We start from the raw sequence: 19,241 nt of genomic DNA, 5'->3' as shown, positions 1-19,241 counted from the left end.
ACAATATTTGTTCAAAATCTGTGCCCATACTGTACTTATTATCATTTTACAAGTAGAACACAAAGCTAGCTGTAAACGTTTAGGTCTTACCTTGTCTCCTCGTTCCCCTCTGTTTCCAGGAAGGCCCTTATAAGACATAATTAAGCTGCATTAGCCAAACAATTTGTTTAATGTCCTTTGCCATAAAACAGGACACAAATCATGAACAAAAGGGACAATACAAAAATACTTACAGCGGGGCCACGGTCCCCTTCTAATCCGGGTCGTCCATCTTCCCCCTATAATTATAGAAAGCATTAGAGTGAGATAATGAATATTGAGCTGCTAAAATGGGAGCAATGTGTAGCAAAGACGAGGCAAATTTATAATGTTTCAGTAGTTTATTTTGTGAAATGCCCCTTCTAGTGGTTAGAAGTAGAACTATCCAAATTATAATGTATTGCAGCTTACCAGTCCTTAGATGTAGTGACTGCATTCGTTTTGTGTTTTAGTTTTTTTCCCTTTATTTTCACCCAGTGATCCTGCCAGAAACATACTTCCTGTGCTAGTAGGATGACACTTACTCACCGTACTGTATCAGGTTAACTGCAACAGGATCACTGGAAAATACATTTACCTTTTTGTAACATGACAAAATGTGGAACATTTCAAGGGGTATGAATACTGAGGGCTGGTTCATACCCCAAAAATGCACTCCAGATCCGTTACGGATAAGTTTCTGCATGCATGTTTTTTAACGTGTTTTTGACGCGTTCCAGTTTTTTTTTTTTAACGTTTCCAGATGCTTTTTCTTCTTCTTTTTTCATTTTTTTTTTCTCACTGTACTGGGGTCTGGTGCGCTTTTGATGCTTTCCAGTGCATTTTTGATTAATTTTACTGCGTTCCAGTACAGTCCATTGCAGGAAAAATGCAGCATTGTTCTACTTTCTTTTCTGGGACTTAAATGCCCTGGAACTGACTGCACTGGTGTGAACTATGCCATTGGAAACCATATAACCTACTTTCCATGCGTTTTTGATGCAGAAGAAAAAAACACACTGGACTGCCTGTGGTGTGAACTGGCCCTAAGTGGTAAATTTAAAGGACCAGAAAGGAAGCAAATAAGAGACATTCATTGTTAGGGTTTAAATACCCATTAAAGTTGAAATCCAGGAGTATATTATCTAAATACAAGAACCATGTGCATTATTGGTGTCCTTCGTGTATTTTTTTTTTCCGATCTGTGCTGAAATCCAGCACAAGACAACTCTTGTGCTTTGAGTTTGTGGCAGCTTCCTGTAACACAGACTGGCCACCACTGTTCTCTCTTCTTGTGAAGGGTGACTGGTCTTGTATCTGCCTCCTTCTGTCGTTTTCTATAGGCAGCCTGTAGTGGGTGGAGCCTACTGGGCCCCTCCCACAGCTCAGCTCTCTGCAAAAGCTTTGTAAAAAAAAAACTGTGTCTATGTCACTGTTACATTAACCACTTCAGCCCTGGACCATTTTGCTGGCCAAAGACCAGACCAGTTTTTGCGTTTTGGCACTGCGTCGCTTTAACTGACAATTGCGTGGACGTGGCTCCCAAACAAAATTGACGTCCTTTTTTTCCCACAAATAGACCTTTCTTTTGGTGGTATTTGATCACCCCTGCGGTTTTTATTTTTTGTGCTATAAACAAAAATAGAGCGACAATTTTGAAAAAAAAACGCATTATTTTTTACTTTTTGTTATAATAAATATCCCCCAAAAATATATAAAAAAACATTTTTTTCCCTCAGTTTAGGCCGATACGTATTCTTCTACATATTTTTGGTTAAAAAAAATCGCAATAAGCGATTATTGATTGGTTTGCGCAAAAGTTATAGCGTTTACAAAATAGGGGATAGTTTTATGGAATTTTTATTAATAATTTTTTTTTTTACTAGTAATGGCAGCGATCAGCGATTTTTTATTGTGACTGCGACATTATGGCGGACACATCAGAAATTTTTGACACATTTTTGGGACCATTGTCATTTATACCACAATCACTGCTATACCAATGCACTGATTCCTGTGTAAATGACACTGGCAGTGAAGGGGTTAACCAGTGGGTGGCAGTGTAGGGGTTAAGTGTTCCTAGGGGTGTGTTACTAACTGTTGGGGGCTGGGCTTTCTTTTAGTGAACACTGATCTGTGCTCCAATCACATGGAGCAGAGATCAGCGTCACTTGTTGCTAGGTAGAACGGGGAGATGCTGTTTACAACGGTATCTCCCAGTTCAGCCGCCCCGTGAGACGATCGCGGGTATACCCGCGGCGATCGAGTCCGCAGGACCGCGACCGGACTCACGGGGGTCCCGACCAGCACGCAATGGCAGGGCGGCATTTAAGATTGGACGTACCTGTATGCCAATATACCTGCCCGTGCCATTCTGCCAACGTACATTGGCGTGCGCCGGTCGGGAAGTGGTTAACATGGTTATATCTGGGTTTGCAAAGGAGTTTGATGTACACAGGCTTGATTTATATCCTTTATAGCTATTGAGGAACGCATTTCAATAGAAGTTTTCTGGCTGGATTTCAGCTTTAAAATAATACCAGTACCAGGTCTAATGTTTGGTCCAATATTACCAAAAAACTCTACCAAAATAATAAGTGAGACATACTCTGATTCCTGGATCTCCTCTCTCTCCTCTTGGACCCAACAGACCAATTCCTTGTTCACCCTGTTGAAAAAAAACCCATAAATTATATGAATATTTGTAAAACATCCAACTACAGATGGAGTGAAGTGATACCAATCTGTATATATGTTACATAGTTAATCAGGTTGAATAAAGACAAAAATTCATCTAGTTCAACCGATAGAAAAAAATAAGTAGAAAACCTCCATATACACAACCCTATACCCACAGTAGATCCAGAGGAAGGCAAAAAAGACCACCCCAAAAAAAGGCCATGATCCAGTGTGCTTTAGTGGGGGGGGGGGGGGGGGGGGATTCCTTCCTGGTCCCCAAAAGGCAATTGGATATCTCCTGGATCAACGACCCCTAGTATTATTACCTATAAATGTTAGTATCCAGTCATATTATGTGCATTTAGGTAAAAAGAGACCTTAATTAACCTGAAAACTGTGCCCTGGGGAGTGGGTCCTAAACAAATGGTTTTAGAGGGAACTTGACTTCTTCAACTTTGGAAGGAAGCTCTTCCCACCTCTTGTCCTACTGTCCAACAAGGGCACCATAATTGGCTATTTAGGTGCTCTAATTGGACAGTGGAATGGAATGCAGGTAGGGCTTTTCTAAAAAAAATACAGATTGTCACCCTATGATATGTGCTCCTAGACAAGACCACTCAATTTGAAACTTAGGGGTTGGAATATCTGGACAGAAAGTTTTTTTTTACCTGAAGATTTATAATAAAAATTACCCCCTAAAACTGAATTTATCATTACATTGAGAAATGGAACAGACAGTAACACATTTTACTTAGGGTTATAGAAGAACAGCTGTACCTTATCGCCCTTAATTCCTGGAGGTCCTGGGGGGCCCTTGAATAAAACATTGATATTAGTTACAGCCAATGGGCCCAAGTTCATGAATATTATATTCTACATCCTGGTCAACAGGTGACAAAACTTCTTACCGCTGCACCAGTTGTCCCTGCTGGTCCCTGCACACCTGGATTCCCTTCTCTTCCAGGAAAGCCAATCAAACCCTAAGGAAAGGACATTTATGATATTACATAAAAACAGTTTTATTAAATTTGCACAATACAAATTTCAGTTCTTACCATTTCCCCCTGATACAAGCTGCAATTCTTACCCTCTCCCCAGGTGCTCCTGACGGTCCCAACTGTCCAGGTTCTCCTCTTTGACCTGGAGGACCAGGGTTTCCTGCTGTGCCCTGCAGACCAGGAGGACCAGGTGGTCCCGGCAATCCAACATCACCCTGAAATAGGATTTCATTAGTCCATGGCTTCAAATACTACCTAACTTTTTAAATGTGTTTAATTTTATAGCTGATCAAGAGACACAAGTTAAAGTTTTGTCCTTATATGCAGGAGCTGCACTAACTTGCTTGTCTGGGCCTTAGAGTTGCCTATTGGATGCTCCCATAACTATTGAGGAGATACACCTAATGGGAAACTCCTTTCTTAACTCTAAAGCCCCTGGGGATGATGGCATACCGATTGAGGTATATAAACAGTATGGGGGTATCATATTGCCACAATTGCTTAAAAAGCTCAAGTCAGCTAGGGAATGCCAGTGCCTCCCGGATTCTTTGACACAAGCCAATATAGTTTTACTGCTTAAACCGGGGAAAGATCCTTTGGACCCCGGCTCCTATAGGCCAATCTCACTCTTGCAGATAGACATAAAAATCTTAGGGAAGGTGCTGGCCTTAAGACTTAATAAGCTAATCTCTTCTATCATACACCCGGCTTCATACCAGAGAGATCCACGGCCATTAATTTGCATTGACTATTTCTTAGGTGATACGTCGTTATTATCATTGGATGCCCATAAGGCAATCAATAGCATCGAGCGGCAATATTTGTGGGCTACAATGTGAAAGTTTGGGTTTGGACCCATATTTCTTTCTTGGGTACAACTACTTTACAGACAGTGGTAATTAGAGAAGCAGATCACGTATCTGCATCTCTTCCATGACATAGAGGGACCCGAAAGGATTGTCCTTTGTCCCACCTACTCTTTGCCATAGCCATAGAGCCCATGCCATAGCCATAGAGCCCATGCCCGCTTTGATTCGCTCTAACCCTTTAATAACTGACTTTAAATATGATACATGAAAAACTCATGCTTTATGCAGATGATGCTATGTTGTTACTGGGAGATACTTCAGTATCCCTAAGGGAAGCCATGTCAGTTATCAGACGATATGGAATATTTTCGGGATTGGTCGATTATGCTGTTAGATTCTGCCCCTGATCAGGGCCCTACACTCCATGACATCTCAGTGTCCTCTACATATAATTTTTGGGGGTTTATGTCACTCTGCAGCCACGTGATTATGTATCCCTTAATCTTTCTCCATTACTAGGCCGCATTAGGGACAATACTAAAATATGGTCCAAATTGAAAATGTTATTAGTAGGCAGAGTAAACCTCATCAAGAGGATTTTTATGCCACAACTTCTATATATTCTGCACAATACCCCCATGGTAGCCCCTCTTAAAATATTCTGTATTATTAATTCCCTACTCCGTGTCTTCATCTGGCTTAATAAACGCCCGAGGATCAGGTTGGAGCAACTTCAGAAACCTAAGGAGGCGGGGGGCGTGGCCCTCCCTAATCCCTGGCTTTATTACTTGACTGCCCATCTGCAACATATTGCCTGAGCTATGCCCAAGGAGTTTCATGGTGAGGGGGTTGCTGAAGATCCAACTACAGCCCTTCTACGGCATGTCACGGGTACTCATAGTGTAGCCATGGGACGGGAGGCTTTAACTTTTTCCAAATGTAACAAACTCTTTCCTACATATGTCATGATGCAAAAAGTGTGTAATAAAGTTCGACAGTTTCCGGATATTAATGGCTTCACTGGGTATAGCCATATATGGAACAATAGGTACTATAAGGAATTGCAATCCCTGGCGTGCAGGGAGGTGGAAATCTCATGGTGTTACTTACACACCTGTTTCATATTTTTTCTAATGGTAAATGCTGCTCCTTTGTAGACTTACTGGCTAAATTTAGGTTGCCCCATCAATGTACTTCCCTTATTTACAGCTGGAGGAAACGATTAAGGTACAAACAGGTAGTGCTCTGTGTACACAGTTCCCGGCCCCTGTTTTTCATTACATGACTGAGATGTCCCACTTTAAGGGATTTATATAGTTCCAGGACATACTCTATGCTGTTATCCATTTTTCTAACTAGCTTTCCTACCAAAGTGATGACCAACTGGGAGAGTGATGTGGGTGCCTTTGAGGAGGACCAATGGGAGGAGGTATTGCAGCCTATACAGTTGTGCTCTCTCAACACGGCACAACAGCTGTCCCAGTTATACATTGTACACCTTACGCTTTGCAAGGCTGCATAAGATGGGCATAGGTGAAGGCTCTGAATGTACTAGGTGCTCTAGAGACCATGGGGACCTCTTCCATCTTCTATGGCATTGCCCAAAGCTACACCTATACTGGACAGGAGCCGTTACAACAATTAATAACGTATTTCAGGTCGATGTTCCAATAGACCCCAAACCGTGTATATTGGGAATCCTTGATGACCTACCAATTGAAGATAACCCTAAAAAGGCAATTGTTAGGGCTCTTTTTCAAGCCCATAAGCTCATTCATAGACACTGGGAGGCGACTGAGGATCCTACTGTACAGGAATGATTTACCCAAATGGGAGCTGCCCTGAGATTGGAGAAATATATATTTCAACATCGGGGCCGTCATGCTAAATTTGATCTGATGTGGTCCTCAAGGTGGAACACCCCTGGATTATCTCTGGTAGACCTAATTCTGGATAGATTGCTTCTTTAACCCACATGTCAGTGTACTCTGAGAGGTTTGATTGATTGCACGGCAGTATAATGATGCATTTGCTTTGGCACGTGGGGGGGGGGGGGGGGGGTTTGGTATGATTTGTTTTGCATTGTAATCTGTGGATATTGTGCTTTTGAATGTATGTATGTGACAAAAAGGTTTTGCTGGAACCTGCATTGTCTGTATGTTTATCATATTTTATCTCAATAAAATCCTTTATGTTCATGTAAAAGTTATGGAAGCTCTCTTGACCCAAGAAGGTTCTTGATCAAGAAAAAGTTAATATGGAATGATGGTTTAAAAAATCAATCTATAATTTATTACATACCTTTAGACCTTGTGGTCCCGATTGTCCTGCAGGTCCAGGCAACCCAGCTCCAACGTCACCCTGAAAGTTAAGAGTGTATATTACCTTTTTAAGAATGTGCACAGTGATGGGTCTATCATTTGACCTCATGGCAGAGAGCTAGAACTTACTTTATCTCCTTTTAGTCCAGGAGGTCCTCTGGCCCCCTGAATGAAAAACATAAACATTAAACCACAGACTTGTCTGAGAATTTACCCTATTCTGTGGCACTTCAACTTACATTTTCTCCGGGATCTCCTGAATCTCCTTTTTTCCCTGGCTCCCCCTAGTGGCAAAGGGGAGAAAAGGGCATGAGAAGAATATACTGTGGAGCAGCGTTTCTCAAACTTTTTTTAGTCACATCACCTTTTAAAAAAATGCAAAATCTCTAGACAACCTAGTGTTAAATGGGGTCTATACATCACATCACGGATCCTCCCCCTTCCCCACTAGAATTTTCCATTTATATCAGAGTCCTCGGTCTTCCCCCTTCTTTCACATCAGAGTCCTCATTTCCCCATTTCCTTTTACATAAGGGTCCTCAGTCCCGCCTTCCACATCAAAGTCGTAGATCCCTCACTTTTTCATCAGAGTTCTGAGACCCCCTTTAACATCAGAGTTCTCAGCCACCACCTCTTCTAATCAGAGTCCCCAGTGTCCTACTTTTACATCAGAGGAACATTTCTATTCTTTATTGTCTACTTTCACATCAGAGTCCTCAGCCAGCCTGTCTACACCATGGAAATGCACGATACTGTGAAAAAATATGGGATGCATTGCAGCACCCCTGAGAAGACCATAGGGCACCCTAAGGTGCTGTGGCACCCTGGTTGAGAAACACTGCTGTAGAGCCAAAATGCTCTTCAAGGGGTCATGAAAGACGTGGAGAACCTTCACATCAGTCCCTACTCACTAAAGAAAATGATCTTACAATGGGGTTGATTTACTAAAACTGGAGAGTGCAAAATCTGCTGCGCATGATAGCCAATCAGCTTTTAACTTCAGCTTGTTCAATTAAGCTTTGACAATAAAACCTGGAAGCTGATTGGTTTCTATGCAGAGCTGCACTAGATTATGCTTTATGTTTTAGTAAATAACCCCCAATGTCCCTACTACAGACATGCACACATATATGTTTTCACAACGGGGAAAATTTGGTGAGAAGCCAATTTATTTTTCCTTCGATCAGCAATGGACAGAGAAAAATTAATCAAGAGGAGATCTCATCAACCAGGTCACAGGCACAGGCAGCAAGAAATCCTATACGGGTCCAAACCCTTTTGAGCAATAGATCCTTTCCCACTCTGTTTAAAGCTTAGCTAGACTTCTGATTTAATACCTATTACATATCCTCTTACGTCAGTACTCTATATACCTTAAAATGAGATTTATCATTTACTGCTTACCCTCTCTCCTCTTCCACCTGGTAGGCCTCGGTCTCCCTTTTCACCCTACAATACAACATGGAATAGAGTTACTTACATACACTTGGTAATAAGACAGCACTGACAAAAAGAATGGATGTATAAAGAAAAAGTCATATAAAAGAATCATTGTGCAAACCAATTTTCAAAACCGTCTAAAAGCTTCTGCAAGCTCAGGAACATAGACATGTAGAGACCCCCCATTTCCTTCAGAGGATTCCAAGGGGTCCATTTTAAAAAAAAAATGCATATTCATCCAGTGAATCTACAATTCTCTATGAGAATTGGGCAAAAATATATATTCTTTAGGCTATTCTCTATTCTGAATAAATGTTCCTTTTTTATGGGAAGTAGTGAAATACCACATTATGGCCATTAGGTGGAGTTGAGGAGCATAGGAAATACATACATCTTTGTAACAAAAAATACAATGGAACAATTCTAGAGATTGCTAGCAGGAACTGGCAAATTGATGTAACCACTGGTTCATTTGCTGATGTTTCTTTTTGAGCTTAAAGCGTAGTTCCACCCAAAAGTGTAACTTCCACTTATCTTCACCCCCCCCCCCCCCTGATGGCACATTTGGCACCTTTCAGGCATGGGGGGGAATGGCTACCTATTTCTGAGAGGTACCCTTCCACACTTTTAGGAGACTGCGCCACAGCGCCGTCCCTCGGAAATTCGGCCCCCCTCCTCCTTCCTCCGCTGCCAGGCCAGTTAGAAAACGCAGCAAGCTCCGTGCAGTAGGGAGCTGGCTGTGAAGCCGAAAGGCTTCACTGTCGGTTTCCCTTAGTGGAGGTGGCGGCGGCAGCACCTGATCTGAAAATCGGCTGGGGTGCCGACATCACAGGCTCCCTGGACAGGTAAGCGCCCATATATTAAAAGTCAGCAGCTACAGTATTTAATTTTTTTTCCCCAGGTGGAACACCTCTTTAACAAGTTTGTTACCCCGACATCTCATATTCCTGATATGCGCCTACTGTACTATGTACTTCTATGAAAACCTATCCTGTTCTCTTTGTATTGCTTCCTTTGTGTGGAATCCCTGGTGTTCTTGCCAGTCCCTCTGCTTTTCTATTAAAAACTGACCACGCTAAGCAGGAGAACACAACGTGCTCAGTTCTCTAGCTCTGCTTGGAACTCAGCCTGCTTTCCTCCCATGATCAAACTTGTCCTGACAAGCCCCCCTCTGCACAGCCATTCATTGGGAAGCTCAGTGTACTGTTGCTTCTCCTCCCCCTCTAGCTCTTATGCAGTTGAGAACAGAGGGAATGTGATCACTTATAAAAAAGAGGAAAAAGGGTATTTATAATGTTTTTTTTTTTTATATCTATACACAAATCTTTTGTCTTTCATTTCAGTTTTAATTTGAATGGGTTGTTTTACAAGGTGATCATTTACAATCACTTTAATGTTGTCATATTTATTTGTCTATAAAATTCCTTGTATGTCTACCTAATGGACATTGATGCAGGAAATTGGTATCTAGAAATTTTTTGCATAATCAAAAGCTTTTGGTAAAAATATGAACCTACCCGTTCACCTGGTAATCCACCAGCCTGGTCACCGGGAGCTCCCTGATAATATAAAATATTCAAATTTATAAGACACAAAATGTCATCAATAACTTTAGGTTTTTAATACATATGTAAAGACAATTCTAAAAAGCAACGTAATACGGAATATACTACAGTCAGAATTGTTACGTCACCTTGTTCCCCTTTTCTTTGTACTCCTGATTAGCATTAGTCATGTGCATTTGCGGGCACTTGCGGAATCTACGCCCCTTTCCGCAGAGAGCTATCCCGGAAGTGGGTGCAGTTACCTGGATTATCCAGGTAACTGCACCCCCCTCCCCCCTGAAAGGTGGCAATTGTGGCGCCGGAGGGGGGGAGGATTCCGATGAGCGGAAGGTCCATTTTAGGGTGGACCTCCGCTTTAACAAAAACAGCACTATTTTGAAATGAGACTCTAATAACACACACAGTCTTTGATTTCAAAGTGTAGTGTAGTTAGAATTCGACTGGAGTTCAATGTAACATTCGATTTTCATTTCGAATTTTGTTACGTTATTCAGAGTATTCGGTAAAATTTGTTATATTGTAATTCGACTATTCCGATATATCCAGATCTCTGAATAACGAAAAATTTGTCCGAATATTAATTCGGAACAAAACAAACCGCACATGCATTGGTGTGCGCAGCCTATTGCATTAGGGTGTGCACCCCAGAGCATAAACACACAGGTGTGTAGATCAGCGGAGCATTGGATGGTGTCAGCAGAGCAGAGATCGGTGTCAGTTAGGAAGTGGATGGTGTCAGTATTTTTTATTTTTATTATTTAAAAAAAATATTTTTTACAATTTTATTTTTTAAATTATTTTTTACTTTTTTTTACATTATTATTATTATTATTTTTACAATTTCTTTAGCAGCCTTGTAGGGGGGCTTTGGTGAAATACCAAGGGTCTAAACAGAGAGAAAGTGACTGAGGACAGAGCTTCCCCTTTCCCTTTCTCTGCAGCCTCAGCTGCACTGGACTGTGAACGAATGAGAAGTGCTCTTTGCTGAGCGGCTTCCTGTTCATTCACAAACTGAAGTATAGTACACATAGTTCGCTATGCTTCAGTTAACAATGAACACAGAAGCGATCGATACAGATCACGCACGGTATATATTCATTCATCCATCCTGAAACATCCCCCACAGCAGTCAGTGGGAGAGGAGAAGCTGGCATCACTGCATGGAGGGGAGTGGGGGATGCCAGGAAGCAGGGGGAATTGGCACAGCGTAGGGTGATTAGGGTGTGCCCAGGCACACCCAGCACACCCTGTGCGCACACCTATGCGCACATGTCTAATTATCATAATGGAAAGCTGTTGGGTCGTTGTAGGGAGGGGAAGCAGGGTGATCTGAGCTGCTAAATCACTCCTGGAAGGGGAAAGCAAGGGGAGCTGCGCTAAGTAGGGGGAGCAAGAGGCACTTAGCTGTTGCATCACAGCTGGCAGAGAAAGCAGAGGGAGCTGAGCTACTAAGTAACTGCTAACAGTAGAGCTGAGCTGCTGAGCAATTGCTAGTAGGGGAAGCCGGGTGATCTGAGCTGCTGAGATACTGCTTGGAATGGGAAGCAAGGTAAAGTGGACTGAGCTACTACGCCACTGCTGGGAAGGGGTTACAGGGTAAACAGAACTGACTTAGACTAGGATTTTAGTGTTTCTATTGTACATTTTAAGGATGAATTACTCCGCAGTACCTGCAGCAACATAGGTTAGTGAGGGCCCAGAACCCACCCTATGTATTAATTTAGAAATTATTAAATGTAAATGTGAAAATGCAACAGTCACAATTTATAATCTCATTTTACACGACCTTCCTATAATCCTTACAAACTATATTTCAAACTGAGAGTGGGAATGTCAGAGGCTAAACATAAGTATAAAATATCATAAAAGGTTAGACAACTCACATATTCATATTTCAATTTTGCATTTAGTTGTTTGAAAAATAGCTTTGTGTGTTTCTTACCTTCTCTCCTTTAGACCCAGGAGTTCCGGCAACAAACTGAGAGTGAAAAGGACAAAGTTATTTGACCTTTTAGCACAATAGTGAACTACAATTAACAGTCTAAATTTCTGTAAGATGTCAATTAAATGTTACTTTTTTTTTTTTTTTTTTGTAGGGTCCCGTTCATATGCGGGCGTTCTAGGATCAGTGGAAGAACTGTGTGTTTCCGGAATGTACACAATGTTTGTTTGGGTGCTATTATTGTTTATATATATATATATATATATATATATATATATATATATATATATATATATATATATATATATATAATCTTTATTTTGGACAAAATAACATATCACATTGAACATTGCCACAAATGTAAAAATATGCGGTCCGAAGGACATGTATAATATGTGGGAGCACAAAAAATAAAACATAACATTAATGCACACCCCATAGGGAGCTAGGAACAACCCAAAGTGCGTGTATACCAACCAAAACATAAATGGATAGGAAAGGTAGGCCCAAATGCCGATTCTAAACTACCAAAGACAGATGGAGTGTTAGGTTGACAACAAAGTGGCCCGTCGGACTCAGATGTTGGGGGAGGAGGGGGGGTGGCAATGCCATTATTGTTAATGGCACCTTAAATATGCAAAAGAAACAGGCCACGCAACAAAACACACAGAAAAAGCTAAAAAAATGTGCTTTCCAAATCACACCAAAGTCAGGTCCAAAGAGACAAGAGCTGCTTTGGCACATTTTTGAAGCACAGAGCAGCCAATTCCAATGAATGGTACTGCACCATAAATGCAGCAAATAACCCGCATTGAAGAACACGCTAAAACCGTGACAATTTGCCTTAGCTAGATGTGAACAGGGCCTTCGACTGATTATGAATATTCTGTTGTCTGTATAAAAAAAGACCATACATTTTTTGAGAAATTAAACATACATAACTGTATTACCAAATATATTTAGTTAATAATAGGTGAAAATTTTATATTAAAGTCTATTATTTATGTTTTTAAGATTAGCTAACTTTATCATCTATGACCTTAGAAATATGTGTCCCCCCACTGTAACTCACATTTGTTGTGTTTCTGGCCTCCCCCATCCATTTGTAGGAGCACAGAGTCTAATCCTGTACAAGATATATTGGTGGGGGAATACTGGAATTCCACTATAATGACTTTCTCCACTTTTTCATATGGTTGTATTGCACTGCATTTTGGGAGCTATGGGGAAGGTCACAGGCTCCCCTATGTTCTGAAACAATGAGCATTTCCAATGGCTTCAAAAGTCCAATGGCTCAGAGGAGTGAGACTAAGGTGGGTTTCAGTGGGAAAGGGTTTATTAAAAAACAACCCTTTAATATCTAATTCCAGTGGCTTAGCCCTTCCTTTTGGTTGGGTTGCCCTTTTTTTTTTTTCTGGTATTTTCAATGCTTTTAGATTATTTTACTAATAATAAGCTTTCTTGTTTTCTAAATTCAGAAAAGACAGAAGCTTAGTGCTGTTCCACACTAGCAAGGCAATAAGTGTGTTGGCCAGTTGATGATTTACCTCTCCTGGAACTCCAGCTTCTCCAGCTTCTCCTTTGACTCCGGCAGGACCAGGTGGACCAGAAATACCCTAAAAAGGATAAAATCACATCTAAAATGTAAAGACATAGATGTATATAGTGATCTGGTCAAAGTGAACTCATTGATCACCTGTAGCACCGTGGCCAAACAAGCTGATTTTATATTAGAAAACAAAAATGTAAAAACATCTATAGATCTATTGGATTGGATGAATGTATTAGAACTTTTGCCAGATATTTATTGATTGTAAAAAGTCAAATGGTAGCGTTAAATGAGGTCTGAGAATTCAAAAACTTTTAATATTAATTTTGGTTCACTGAAAGACGACATTGGAGAAACCAAAGCATTTTAAGGGGTCCATAAATATCCCCTTTCTTTAGAACTTGGACACAATTTTGGTGTTTTGGTGACTGACTGCTCCTTGGCATTGTACCCTTGATACAGCATATAATTTATCCTGGTACTGTATCATCTTTGAGTGCTTTCAGCTACGTATAATATTCTATTGACTGGACTGTAGAGCCTCCCTACCTCCCCTTTGCCAAAGCAGTTCAGACAGGTAGCAGAATGCATTATGCTGGGACATCAGGTGTCAAACTGATGAAGGAACACAGCTAAGTAAACATTTCTCATATTTAACTAGAGTCTCTCTGCTCAATTTTTTTAGGTTGACTTCCAATCCAACCCCAAATTTATAATCTAGTTTGATGGCAAGATGAATCAGTTGCTGGATTCTTATATACTGTACAGTATATCCAAGACTCACAGTAACAGTGAGACCCACCCCTAAGACTTCCTATTTATGGCCAATGGTTATGTCCATCACAAAGCCAAACAATAGAGTCGCATTATCTAGAGGGGTTACCCATAATATCAAATGCACAAATATTAGGCAAATCCAGAATTGTTTGACCATGATGAGGCCTTGCAGGCCAACTTGAGTTTCAGAGATACATAAGAACATTTAGTCTAGCAGTGTTCTATTTTGAATGGAGTTCGCTTCTCTTTTGTCACAATGCAATCCTGAGATAAAGGCAAGTTTTGAAAACCTTGGTAGATACCGTACCATCTTCCCAGGAAGCCCAGGCTCCCCGTCTTTTCCTGGTAACCCATCCCTTCCAGGCTGCCCGTTCTTTCCCGGTTCGCCCTGTAAAAAGTAAACAACATGCCTTTTTTTTGGATATACTTAATAGAAAGTGGATTCCTCACCAAAGAAACATTTACGGTATATGGCACAGCTGTGGGGGCAATGGTCCCAAGACTTACCACTAGTCCAGCAACTCCTGGAGGTCCTTGTGGGCCCTGGGGGTGAAAATAGATTATTAATAATTTAATTCTGAACTGTGCTTATCAATACAGCTGAACAAAAAGTTTACTGGTATATGTATGTTCTCACCACTTGTCCAGCAAGACCAGCAATTCCCGGAGGTCCAGCAACCCCTTGTGGACCTGGCAATCCCTGTAAAATGAAAACAGAATGAACACATTCCGTATATGTAGTAGGTGGATTTAGTAGATTCATAATTCTGTAACTAATTCGGGAAACTATGAGTTATACTTCATTGAAAGTTCCAGTACCATTAAAAGCTGTACAGGTAACTGCTAGAAAAGCATTTTTGTGATGTGTTTAAATATGTTTAAAAATTGCCTATTTTAATCTGTAGCCAGATAAGATTTGCAATACCTGTTAAAAAATGTAATAGTCTCTTACTCCTAATCATAGTTAATAAAGTAAAAATAAAACAACATATCTATCAAGGTTGACCCCTCGCCAAAAAATTAGGAGCTCTTAACCAACACTTGGTTAGAGTAGGGCAAAATGGAGGAAGGTAAAACAATGAGCCTATTGACACTATGAATTTGGGTAATATATGATAAATAGTGTGGTATGTTGCCAGTCATTTAGAATGGCACCCCAATGCACCTACACAAAGTACCACAACACATATCTGCTTAAGCTCACCAAAATAATGAACCCCCTCTGTACATTGTGGGTCAATGCATTAAAAAAGGGCATGTCCATTGTGACAGACTCAACCGGGACTGAGGCTTTTGGAGGGGATTGGCTACTGAATATGAGCCCTGGCTTTTTAGGGACCTTTACTCTTTGGGAGGTGTGTGCCGGGGGGACCTCTAGAGTAGTTTTAATTCAGATTCAAGTTCATGTCTCCCCTAAACACACAGACCCAGGGAACCTAGGACCTGGATACACATTTGTGGCTTCTGTGCCCAAACCAGCAATGACTGTTTCACCTCTGTCCTCCTAGACTCAGAATAGATGTTAATATAATGGACTCAAAATAACCTGATGCTCGGTCTCCTGTTTAAGGTGTTATGTGTTAAGTGTCTTTGTGCCATTGTGTGTCTCCTAGGTTTGAATTCCCATTGTTATTTGAGTTAACCGGGTCAACTATTGCTGCTGTCTGTTGGCTTATCCTCCTGGAGGTTCCTACATTATGGGATTAGTCTTGTATCTACTTTACTTTGTTATAAAATGATTGTGAGATGTTTATGTGTTTATACATATAGTAATGTGTAATGTACTTATGTTTGTGGGCTTGTTGCCGGATTGTCTGGGCACCCCTGACTAATCAAGGCTTGTTGTTAATTAGCATATTGTGTACATTTATGTTGGCTGTTCCTTAGATGTGATAATTGTCTAGGGTAATGTGATCAAGCCGTTACCCGATCTTGCATGGTACATATTCTGTGTGATTTTACAATAAAGTCAGTTCCAGTTTGCACCTAAGCTAGTGTTATCTAGTCCTTGGGTGCAATATTCAGCTATAAAACCTGGTCCCTGGTTCCAGACTGGAGGAAGCTGTATATTGATGGAAGCACCCAAGGGAGATGTCAAGCGGACCGTCAAATCCATGAATATATATATATATATATATATATATATATATATATACACACACTCACTATATTGTTAAAAGTATTGGGACGCCTGCCTTTACATGCACATGAACTTTAATGGCATTCCAGTCTTAGTCCATAGGGTTCAATCAATATTGAGTTGGCCCACCCTTTGCACCTAAAACAGTTTCACCTCTTCTGAGAAGGCTGTCACAAGGTTTAGGAGTGTGTCTATGGGAATGTTTGACCATTCTTCCAGGAGCGCATTTGTGAGGTCAGGCACTGATATGAACGAGAAGGCCTCCTTAGCGGTACACAGGCTCAGTACCACCTGGCATGCTCCTGTGTGATGATGTCACACTCTAGCTTCACCCCAGAGCCCTCATCACCCATGAGAGCCGCCCGTTAGTTTGTGCTTTCTGTAATCCGCATATGTTTTCCTGATATTTGTAAGCGAATTTTATATTAAATGAAAATTCCTTCGCAATATTATGCTATGTGGCTTCTCCTGCTCTGTGATTAATGCTCTTGACATCTCATGTAAGGAGTGGGAGAGGTGCTCTGGACATCTAGTCTTACAAAGACAACTGGCCCTTTGAGGGCAACCATAAAGCAGATGCGGCCCGCATTGACACCCCTGCTTTTGATTTTGCTGTTTCCCACCTCACCTCTCAGAAAAAAGCAGTACAACACAACAAAATGAAGCATGTACAGTATGTCTAGCTTTACAGAGTAATAGCATAAACAAAAACTCAGTTGGTTAATAAACTGTGTATATATAAAGGAAACAATAGTGATGTACAACTCACCCGTACACTGGGACCAGGCTCTCCTGCACTGCCCTGTAAACACAATGATCATCATTTTCATAGATATAAACTATTTCATTCATGGAAAGAAGGCTTTACAGTTCTTTTATTGTTTGTAGATAATAAGGTATGAGGACTGCTGCCAACACTTGAGCTTCAGTAGATGCCACTATGTTCTAACTCTTCCCTACAGCAAGCCCCCTGTTGGATTTTTGCAACATTCAAAACCCATTCAGTTCTAAAACATTAAGGCTGGGTTCACACTGAAGCGATGCGGGAACGCCGCCAATCCGCAGTGTTTTCCCGCATTGCATGCCTCCCGCCGGCAGTTCACACTGCCCTATGTGGACTGCTGGGAGTGTCAGTCAAATGTTAATGACACCCCCAGATCAGTTCGCATATCGCAGTGCGATCTGCAAACTCGGACAGGAATCGGATCGCATGGTGTGAACACCCATGCGATCCGATTCTGCTGCGGACCAAAAAAAGGGTCCCGTGCGAGTTTCTGGCGGGTGCGATGCGAATTCAGCCATACTATCTGTATGGCTGAACTCGCATCGCACAGAGATCGGATGTGATTTGCACTGCAGTGCGGTGCGAATCACATCCGGTTCTCGCTGCCGCAGCGGTGTGAACCCAGCCTAAGTGCATGTTTCTCACTCATATACAATATTGAATAGTCATATTTTATAAGAGACAATTCAATCTTTCCCTGTGGGTGTACCTGCAATTTCCACTCTGCACATTCCTATTCTGATCTCAAATATAACAATCCGATTCCAAATATATACTATCCCATACGGGTCCCTCTCTGGAAATTGCTTTGTATTGTATCTTCACCCATCATGGCATTTACCATAACAATTGTAATATATGTAATTGATTTTTTTTTGTTCAGCTCATTTCACTTTTAGCCCCGATGAAGAACTGTTTCCTGTGGAACTTTGTTGCGCTTCCAATTTTTTATTCAAAACTAACCCCTTTCCCAACCTTTTTACCCTGAGGAACCCTTGAAATAATTTTCAGGTTCTCATCGAACCCCCGCAAAAGAAGATAATACTTACAGCTTAGCATGAAGAAGTTTTAAAAAAATGAATGTGGAATACTTAGCGTATTTGACACCAAGTGCAGATAATTTTTTTTACCAACCCCCTACAAAATAATTTTCAGTAATATTCTTGAAATAAATAGTTGCAAAACAGAGATATAGACAGTAAAAACTATGATGTCCTCTAACATTAGTGGTCAGTGTGGAAGTGAGCCCTTACATTGGTAGCTAAAAAATAAAAATTGTCTGCTTGCATTAGTGGCCAGTGTAGGTGGGAGGCCAACCCACATTTGCCCATTGCTCAAGGAATCCCTGGCAACCTCAAGAGGAACACCTAGGGTTCGATGGATCCCTGGTTTGAGAAACACTGCACTCTTCTGGTTGAGGAAAATTGACCCCATGCACTGGTGGTCAGTGTAGTAAGGAGATAAACCCATCTTTGCTCACTGCTCAAGGAACCCCTGGCAACCTCAAAAGGTACCCTAGGGTTCAATGGATCCTTGGTTTGAGAAACACTGCTCTCTCCTGGTTGAGGAAGATTGCCTTCATTCACTGGTGGTCGGTGTAGTGAGGAGATCAACCCCCCTTTGCTCACTGCTCAAGTTCTTTCAACCTCAGGAGGAACCCTAAGGTTCCACAGAACCCTGGTTGAGAAACACTTCCCCAGCTACTGATTGGCCACATATATTATGGAAATCCTCTCTGTCCATGCCGTTACTTACCTTTGGTCCAGCAGGTCCTGGGGGACCCTGTATAAGAACAAAACAAATATCCATGAATACATTTTTTTAAATCCATGTTAAGTAAATACAGATATAAGGGATGAACATAAAAAAAAAAAAAAAAACTCACAGAAGGTCCTTGCTGACCTGGCTCTCCTGGGGTACCCTGCAAGTACATAACAATACAGAATAAATATGTTACATTGCTACATTCTAATCACATCTGTGACGCATATTTATTAAGCCAGGAAGCGAGTCGCAGTTATATTGCAGAATTGTCAGCCGAGGGTCCACTTCCCTGACTGTGGTAAAGGCAACATATACACCAGGGGTATCCAACCGTTTGACCTTCCTAGGCCACATTGGAAGAAAAGTAATTGCCTTGGGCCACACATAAAATACACTAAGAATAAGGATAGCTGATGAGCAGAAAAAGTTGGGCAGATCATAAGTTAATGATCACT

The 19,241-nt window shown here is 41.2% G+C and overlaps 1 protein-coding gene across 2 annotated transcripts in view; it reads right to left on the bottom strand.

Moving 5' to 3' along the window:
* The window catches only part of COL7A1 (collagen type VII alpha 1 chain), a 294,429-nt gene that overhangs the window by 32,649 nt on the left and 242,539 nt on the right, over positions 1-19,241 (bottom strand). For both annotated transcript variants that reach the window (XM_077451699.1, XM_077451698.1), the window contains exons 83-101: positions 18,908-18,943; positions 18,778-18,804; positions 17,008-17,040; positions 14,736-14,798; positions 14,606-14,641; positions 14,406-14,486; positions 13,320-13,388; positions 11,773-11,808; positions 9,783-9,824; positions 8,230-8,274; positions 7,065-7,109; positions 6,955-6,990; positions 6,806-6,865; positions 3,785-3,910; positions 3,606-3,677; positions 3,475-3,510; positions 2,627-2,686; positions 234-278; positions 91-126 (exon numbers count right to left, since the gene is read on the bottom strand). In XM_077451699.1, the coding sequence (XP_077307825.1) occupies positions 91-126; positions 234-278; positions 2,627-2,686; positions 3,475-3,510; positions 3,606-3,677; positions 3,785-3,910; positions 6,806-6,865; positions 6,955-6,990; positions 7,065-7,109; positions 8,230-8,274; positions 9,783-9,824; positions 11,773-11,808; positions 13,320-13,388; positions 14,406-14,486; positions 14,606-14,641; positions 14,736-14,798; positions 17,008-17,040; positions 18,778-18,804; positions 18,908-18,943 (984 nt within the window). The remainder of the gene's footprint in view (positions 1-90; positions 127-233; positions 279-2,626; positions 2,687-3,474; positions 3,511-3,605; positions 3,678-3,784; positions 3,911-6,805; positions 6,866-6,954; positions 6,991-7,064; positions 7,110-8,229; positions 8,275-9,782; positions 9,825-11,772; positions 11,809-13,319; positions 13,389-14,405; positions 14,487-14,605; positions 14,642-14,735; positions 14,799-17,007; positions 17,041-18,777; positions 18,805-18,907; positions 18,944-19,241) is intronic.

This window comes from Lithobates pipiens, unplaced genomic scaffold, assembly GCF_037356315.1.
Source record: "Lithobates pipiens isolate NorthernLeopardFrog02 unplaced genomic scaffold, aLitPip1_a1.2 Scaffold_23, whole genome shotgun sequence".
Lineage (NCBI taxonomy): Eukaryota > Metazoa > Chordata > Amphibia > Anura > Ranidae > Lithobates > Lithobates pipiens.
Note: the sequence above shows the minus strand (reverse complement) of the source record. Positions and strands in the feature narration are given on the sequence as shown.